Below are 9,001 nucleotides of genomic sequence, written 5' to 3' on the forward strand. Positions count from 1 at the left end.
TGTCCTCCAGACCCCCCATTGCCGCTCCAGTACAGTTATAAAATGTGTAATTCAATTAATAATAATTCATGCTGCCCCCTCTGTAGTATAACATTTAATATATCCTACTCACAGGGCTACTGTTATATCGTAATGCAGACGACCGGAAGCGTGGCTGACTGACGTCACATGCCTGCGCCGCCTGCTTCATTCATAAAATAGGCTGGGCAGACGTCTGCCCGGCCGGCCTGCATTACGATATAACAGTAGCCCTGTGAGTAGGATATATTGAATGTTATACTACAGAGGGGGCATCTTGAACCATTATTAATTGAATTACACATTTTATAACTGTACTGGAGCTGCGGGGCCGGAACACAGTGAACGCACCGGCCCCCCAGCTCCTCCTCCCAGTCCCTCCCCGCTGATACATCGCAGCCCGCCATGCTGGAGCATGGCAGGCTGCGATGTCAAAAGGTCGCGGAACACTGTTCCGGTGCGTTCTGCCAGAAAAAAAGCCCTGGGTGCATTGCTTGCATTTTGTTGGATTATGCCTTTTTTTTTTTTTTTTTTTTTCTTCTTTTTGGAGAAGACTCCTAGAGCAGCAAACTGCATTTTCATCAAAGCTCTGCACGGTCCATCACTCACAAAAGAAATGCCTGTATTCCTGCTCCCTGCCTTACCTATCCTGATGACAGGGCATCAATATCAGGAGCCTGAGCCCCTTTCAATAGTGTAATTATCCATGTTAAACACCTGGAATTATTTCCTCTGTATTAGAGTAAGGCCTCATGCACACGGCGGCTGTTTTAGGCCGCAAATGGGGCTGTGTGCTGTCCGCATCCGTTGCTCCGTTACGTGGCACCGTAAAAAAATATAACCTGTTTTATTCTTGCCTGTGCTTTGGGGCAGTTATATTTAAAGGCTGTCCGTGCTGTTCCGCAAATGGCGGAACGCGCATGGACGCCATCCGTGTTTTGCGGATCCGCAAAACACACAACAGTCATGTGCATGTAGCCTAAATGTAAGGTGCACCATGACTTTTACATGAAAACTGTTGATTGAAACTCTGACTTGGTTTCCTTAACTAATGGTTTACCCATAAATCTTCGGATAAACACAGATAATGTCTACGTACAGCAAGGTAAGTTTTCTGCTCTTGGTTATGTGTGTGATGTAGTGTAGTGCAGCCTATGGAAGACACACATTAAAGGGTTGCCTCATCTCTACATTGGCGGCATACCGCTAGGATACCCTACCGATATGCACCATTTACAAGGTGACTTGGACACGGAGCTTTGGGCATCCTTTTGGTAAATAAAGTTCAGTGTGAATGTATGAATGAAAGTGATAAATGTAAAGTTGTGTATCTGTGTACTAATAATCTACAAGGGGGAACTAACTCTCCTTAGGGAGACAGCACCTTAATCCGTGTGAGGAGACTTGTAGGCCATACATGCTCCTCTGGAGTTCTGGGAGGGAAGAAATGCAAATGAGCTCTTAACAAGCTTTGCCTCTAATGCCACCAGATGCGAGGCAGCTATCCTATAAGTCAATGTTCAGCTCTTAAAATAAGCCTTGAGACATGACTTGGATATTAAATAAGCCAGCACCTCATCTGCAGACAGCTGTTTCGGGGTGATTGCCCCTCATCAGTGCAGAATCTACAGGCATGCACTAGGAGAAATGAGAGAAATCTGGAGAGTTATTTGTAGAGAAGGATTTGGGTGTACTTGTAGATTGTAAGGTCAGTGGTATACTGTCATGCATTAATAGGCATGATCTTACTTTACAGAGCGGTGTGGCCTACTCTGTAAAATGCATTTAAGTTCTTGACACTAGACTAGACTATAGAAAGGATGCCCTGGAGCTAAAAAATGTACAGAGAAGGCCAACTAAGCTGATATGGGGCATGGAGGGTCTTGGTTATGAGGGAAGAGTAAAAGAATGGAATTTATTTGGTCTGGAGAAGAGGTGTCTAAGGGAAGACATGAATAATTTAAGTATTTAAATGCCCCTTAGGCCTCATGCACACTGCAGTGTTCCGCGGCCGAGAGCGGACCGTGGAAACTCGGCCGGGATTCCTGCTGACAGCATGCGCGCACAGCGTCACTGGTTGCTATGACGCCGTGCACTCATGCTGTCAACAGGAATCCCGGCCGGGTTTCCACGGTCCGCTCTCGGCCGCGGAACACTGCCGTGTGCATGAGGCCTTACAAAATATGATGAAAAGCTGGTCCATGTAAAACCCATTAAAAGACAAGTAAAATGAATTCAGTCTCCAGAGGTGACAAGGCATCTTTACTACAAGAACTGTGAATTTGTGGCGTATTCTAAATCAAGAGATGGTCCCAGCATTAACAGTTGTTACCCGCAAAAAGGCGTAAATTAGAGATGAGCGAATGAATTCTAACAAATCGATTCATCTCTTTAGCCAGAATTCTGCCCCCCCGGCCCCTGCTCCGAGGAGCAGTGCAGGTGAGGTGCCTAAGCTCAGATTTGGCTCTTGCAGCAGCTACACTTGTTTTGAGGATCCTCTTATTTTGAAAATCTGATCCAAGTAGAATTTTGGATTGTGTCTCCCTTCCCCCAACTACTCTACTAAAGTTTTGCTTCTGTGGTGTCATCACCAGTGATTTAAAGGGAATCTGTGATCCGGAGCCAGCGACCGGTGTCTATCCATGTAATACTGTACTTATTAGGCCTTGCTGGAGCAGACAGGATCCCTTTTAAAAGCTATGAACATCCTGGGATGCAGTCTTTATTATTACTGCATTTTTTTGGGACTAAAAACATTTCTCCAGTAGGTCTTTCTTAGAAATGTTTCAACTGTTCATCCAGTGAAATCTGTCAGGGGACCTAATGGATTTCACTTTAAAGAGCTCAGTCTCTAGCCCTTATCTCTGCATTCCTAAACGCTGATAATTGATAAAAATTCAGCTTAAATCCGTGTTCATGGGTTGTCAGGAATGCAGAGATGAGTTGGGCTAAACACAGACGAGCAAGTTCAATGCCAGAAAATCCCAGCGTGTGTCAGTGGGAGTTCTGACCGCCGCTCCTCAGACAGGATCGCACAGCATTATAATGATTTTATAAGGACTCCTTCAGATGGCCGTGTGTCTTTTGCTGTCCGCAAAAATGCAGATCCTCCTTCATTATTTTTTTTAATTATTTTTTTATGTGCATAGTTCAGCATGTCCGCAAAGAAACGGATTGCATTCTGCATTTTTGCGGACCCATAGACTTCAATGGGGCCACGTCCTGATTTTCACTGACAAGTATAGGATATGTTTTATTTGTTTTGCTGGGCCGTGGAACGGAAGAAAAGATGCAGACAGCACACTGTCTTTTGGGGCCCCATAGAATTTAATGGGGATGCAGAAAGCAACATACGGCCGTCTGAATGAGCCCTATGGCTGTGTGGCCCTGAGAGTCTCGGAATCTACAGAATTACACTGACAGCATTATGTCTGCGTAATTCAGTAGATTTCAGGTCTTGCAAGGACACACAGCATTATAAATCATTATAATGCTGTATGATCCTGTCAGAGAATGGGTACTCGCACTGACACGCGCTGCAAGTTTCTTGCATTCAATTGGCTCGTCTGTCTGGCCTTAAAGACTGAGTTGGCAGACGGCTTCTCTGACAGATTTCACTATGAAGGGGACAGAGCAGCCTGCAATTTACGTGAAAAAATAAACGCTACGTAGGGCAAACAGTTGAACATTTTTAATGTAAGTGTGTGTGTGTGTGTGTGTGTGTGTGTATAGATAGATAGATAGATAGATATTTTACCCCAAATTTTTTAGCTCATTCAAAAGTCAGTGCCTTTTAAGCAACAATGATTTGGAGCAGATTTCTGAGTAAACGGTAAATCCTGACAGGACTCCTAGGAGAGGTTGTCAGAGTCCTGATTGCCCCTGCCTACCCAGGATGACTAACTGCTTTCTGTGTACCTAAACTGATACAGACAATGCATTTGGGATCACTCTGTCATCACATCATATACACTGGTTGTCCAGCACCTATATATATATATATATATATATATATATATATATATATATAATTTTTTTTTTTTTTTTTTTACAGAAATACTATGAAATAGGAATGAGTAATACTTTACCAGTTCCCTGCCACTCCTGTGCCCCTGTTCCCTGGGACACCTGCCACTCTTTGTTCATGTCATACCATGTGACTGGTGCGCGGGTCTAAGTGATATTGACGTATCACTGCTACAGCCTGTAGCGATGATGTGCACGCCGTATCTTGGTGCAGACCCACTGGCTTTATCCATGCGGCCACACCACAAAAGATAGGATATGTCCCTAGGGTTGAAGCCATTGACTATTTTTGTAATCTAGTATTCTACCGATTAATCGAGTTCTCTAATAACAAAAAACTAATTTAAAAGAACTTTTATTTTATTTTATTTTTTTATATAAAAACTCATCAGCTAACCCCTAGACCCCACATCTCCCCCCCCCCCCCCCCCCCCTCCCAGGGCCATTAGGTGCTCCATCCTAGACATGTCCCCAGTGCCAGTGAAATAAAATGCTTGCCTTTCCTGTAGGGGCGCTGCCGACATGCCAGAAATCTTCCATCCGCCTCTTCTGCCTGCGCTGCACTAGGACCTGACATCACAGTGTGTAAGCCAGGATCCAGTGCAGCTTGGTGCCAGCCGGCGGGGGACCACGGAGCGTGAGTAACAGCAAACGCTTCACTCGCACTCCATGGTCACATGACGCAAACGAATCCTCGATGCCAAAAATGTGCATCGAGGATTTTTTGTGATGAGTTGCTTGATACAATCAAGTAATCCTTTCAGCCCTATATGTCCCATACTTTGCTGCAAAACGCGAAGCACAGACCCACAGTGGTTTGTGGGCTGCAAAATGACGTTTTAATGCGTTATACATTTTTCCTTCTCTCCGCAGAATACGCTTTGAAGTAGTACATGGGATCCTGCAGCTGGATGATAAGATGTATCCAGGAGTCTATTCACCACAATATGATTTGCACAGACTTCTCTCAATGAAGAGGCCCAACTGCGTCTTCTTAAATTATTTTTCAGTTATTTTTTCACCATCAAGTAAATGTTCAAGTTGTGCATTACTGTATTTTAATGTGTCGCTAGTTTTCTTTTACGTTTATTTTCAGTACATGGCTGAAAGTGTTTACCTATTCCATAATTTTAAGCACAATGTGCTACAAACCGAGGATTGCCGCCGTGCAGATAGGGTTCCATTTAGTGTGTACAGAGTTTCTTTTGGTTGTCGGAGAAGAAAAACTGCCTGAAACTTTGCAATTATTTGCCATATGAAATGCATCCTTCTTAATTGTTGCAACCGGAAATAAACAGTTATTCACCAGCTTTTGAATTTATCTCATTTAACCTCAGTTTTATTTATTACCTGGCCTTGTATGTGAGGCTTGCGGCGCACAGTTTCCATGCGAATTGAGAGCAATTGTTTGTATATTGTGTAGAACGTAACGTGTCTGAAGAAGAGCGTGGGAAGCACGCCTTTTACTTGACTGTCCCCAAACACTATTCTGTTTTGTCATAATGTTTTTTGAATCAAGGGAGAATAATTGTCACTCGCGAGGAGTTAGGGTTCAAATATACAAGTACAGAAGCTTTGTACCGCCGAACTATAGTGTGAAAAGTTTCAAAGACTTTTTTAAGGAAATTTTTAACTGATAACTTCTACCAGTGTAAGCTTTTTTTCTAAATAAACAATAGTTTTCTCAATGGGTCGTAAATCATTGTGTGTGTTGTGCTTTATTGTACATTTATCATCCATTTTACTGGCTGAATTGCATGCCGCTGGGACGGCCTCGACATTTGGAATAAAAGCTGTGGTCTTGCCGATAACTGACGACTTGCACATAAAACATTCTGTCAATGTGCTCCTCACACCACACCACAGACTTCTTTGGTTGTTTCCCCAAGATCTGCTCTATTGTTGCCATGTTGCATGGGATATAGGCAGCTAGTGGAGGGCCGGGCTGACCGTCAGTGACAACTGGGGTCCCTAGAGGAAGCGGAGACTGTTTATTACTGTCCGTGCCTTCCTAATCACTCAATATACAGTGGTATAAGCCCCATGTACACATGTATAATTCCAGCTATCACATGACACATCGCTTGAGTGGCGGGTACATGCAAGAGCTAATGAGACAGAGATGTAAGACTGAGTCTGTGCAGGGCTGGTTAAGCTATCATGTCCAGAACTGCCACCCTAATGCTTTCATCAATGTGTTCAAAATATTATATATGAAATATGGCAGCTAAGATTGCCACAAAAGTAAAATATCCCACATGCTTAAATAACAATTTAAAGAGTTTGTTATCAATATCAGATCATCGGGGTGTCGACTTCCCCACGATCAGCTGCCTTCTGCTCACTGTCACAACTGCAGTGGTGAGCAGGTGTAATTAAAACCACGCCGTCCCTTTCACTTCAATGGAATGGCTCCTTTCTATTCAACTGCAGTTGCAACGGCAAACAGTGAAGAGAAGGCAGCGCTTGTACAAGAGCTGCAGTCTCTTCATCCAGCTGATCGGCGGTGGTGCTGGGCGTCGGCGATCTGATATTCATGACCTATCCTGAGAATAGGTTAAAGAGAACCTGTCACCAGGGAATGCAGTATGATCTGCAGGCAGCATGTTATAGAGCAGGAGGAGCTGAGCAGATATATAGATATAGTTATGTGGTAAAAGATTCTGTAAAACTTGTAATTTATACATTTGCTAGCTTTGCACGGGTATATTTCAATCTATTTTGTTTAGATGTCACTGTTATAGTGGATACTGTCGATTTTTATCTTTTAACGACACACAAACATTAAAGTACCCTGCTCCCTTAACAGTGACCTCCACAGCCCCCACCTCTTAACTCTAGACCCCCCCTCCTACAGTAGCCAGTCTCCTTTAAAATGGACCTCCACAGCAGCCCACCCCCTTAGCTTTGACCTTCACAGCAGCCTGCCCCTTTAACAGTGACCTCCACAAAGCTCCGTTCTCTTAAAATGTGACCTCCACAACACACCGCCCCCTTAACGGTGACCTCCACAGCAGCCGCCCTTTTATTAGTGACCTCCACAGTACCCAGTCTCCTTAGGGCCTCTTGCACATGACAGTGTGGCTTTTTCATTATTTTACGGTCTGCAAAAAACGTATGACGTCCGTGTGCATTCAGTTTTTTGAGGAACAGCTGGCCCCTGATAGAACATGTCCTATTATTGTCCGCATAACTGACAAGGATAGGACTGTTCTATCTTGGAATGGAAATACGGAGTACCTTCTGTCTGAGAGTGAGCGGCAGGGAAAAAGTCACCCTCCCTCCCACCCCTGCAGTTGGCAGAAATTGATTTTTACCTTTTATTTTTTCAATTCCTGTTGGCTGCTGTGTGAGGGGGCGTGGTCTAACTGGGCCAGGGGTGTTGCTTAGGGGGGGGCCACCCTACCTGCCTCTGGACTGTGACCTCCACAGCACTCCGCTCTCTTAACAGTGTCATCCACAGCGCCCTGCAGCAGTGAAGAAAAATGGCTGGGTTGTTATGGAAACCTGATTTAAAACTCTGTATGTGGAGACAAAGGGCCTGTGAGCTTCTATTGGCTGATGAGGGTCATGTGAGCAGGCTTCTATTAGCTAATGCGTTTTTTGGGAATATCTCAGGAACGGTAAGTGCTAGAACCCTAAGACCCAGACTAAAGCCTTCTCGGACACGTGATGTAATTGTGTGCCAAATTTCCTGATTGTAAATGCGACGGTGCGGATTCATACACTCAGCTTTATATAATAGACGTCTCTGATCATTCTGGTCTCAGGTTGTACAGGGGGGCGGCTTGTGATTGATAAGCAAGCATTCTCTGTGTATTTACATAGATAGCTGTCAGTCAGTGATGGTTGTGCATGGGGGTAGTCTTAAAGGGATTCTGTCGCCTGCTGTTAGCATTTTAAGCTGGCACCATCGCTATGTTGACTAAAGTACCTTCTTTCCAGGACTCTTCTTTTTACTTATTTTCGTTTGGTAGTTTTGTTATAAAAGCGATTTTTATGTTATGCTAATTATGGTCCAAGGTGCCCAGAGGGGCGTTTTTTTTCACTCTCCGGTGCCCAGTGCCGCCCCCCTGCAGTGCCCAAGACAGCCTCCTGATCATCAAAACACCTCCCACAGCCCTGCAAACGGTTCCGCCCCCTCCGCGCGTTATAATCTACCTTTATAGATATGCCCCGTCCTTCCTGTCTGCGGCAAGAAAACTCTCGCAGGCATAGTACCGCCTGCGGCCTGCGCGATCATCAACCACCTGAGGGCAACAGCCTCAAAAGTCTCACTGGGCATGCGCCGAGCCCAGTGATGTGACCTGAGCGCTGTTACCCTCAGGACGTTGATGATCGCGCAAGCGGTACTGCGCCTGCGCAAGTTTTCTGGCCGCAGACAGGAAGGAGGATGGGGCATATCTATAAGATGGATTATGACGTGCGGAGGGGGCGGAACAGTTTGCAGGGCTGTGGGAGGTGTTTTGATGATCAGGAGGCGTTCTTGGGCACTGCAGGGGGGGGGGGGGGGGCGGCACTGGGCACCGGAGAGTGAAAAAAACGCCCTTCTGGGCACCTTGGACCCTAATTAGCATAACATAAAAATTGCTTTTATAACAAAACTACCAAACAAAAATAAGTAAAAAAGAAGAGCCCTGGAAGTAAGGTACTTTAGTCAACATAGCGATGGTGCCAGCTTAAAATGCTAAAAGCAGGTGACAGAATCCCTTTAAGTTCAGTTTCCACGAAACTATAGATCAATCTGCTCAGCTCCTCCTGCTCTGACATTTTGCCTGCAGATTGCACTGCATTTCATGGTGACAAGTTCTCTATAAAAGGTTTATCCCTTGACAGGTATTACTATAAATAGGGCATTTGGCGCCCCCCTGCTATCTGTACCGTGGCAGAAAGTCTGGTCCACCTTTTGCATACATTGGTGGACTGACACAATCGGTAGCCTCCTTGCTTGAGTGCC

General features: G+C 45.0%; 1 protein-coding gene across 1 annotated transcript in view; it reads left to right on the plus strand.

Moving 5' to 3' along the window:
- The window catches only part of THOC2 (THO complex 2), a 141,315-nt gene extending 135,572 nt beyond the window's left edge, over positions 1 to 5,743 (plus strand). Inside the window, exons 38-39 of the mRNA XM_044269083.1 lie at positions 1,079 to 1,123; positions 4,918 to 5,743. Coding sequence (XP_044125018.1) covers positions 1,079 to 1,106 — 28 coding nt within the window. The 3' untranslated portion in view covers positions 1,107 to 1,123; positions 4,918 to 5,743. The remainder of the gene's footprint in view (positions 1 to 1,078; positions 1,124 to 4,917) is intronic.
- The last annotated feature ends 3,258 nt before the right edge of the window (positions 5,744 to 9,001 follow it).

Source organism: Bufo gargarizans, chromosome 9 (assembly GCF_014858855.1).
Source record: "Bufo gargarizans isolate SCDJY-AF-19 chromosome 9, ASM1485885v1, whole genome shotgun sequence".
Classification (NCBI taxonomy): Eukaryota; Metazoa; Chordata; class Amphibia; order Anura; family Bufonidae; genus Bufo; species Bufo gargarizans.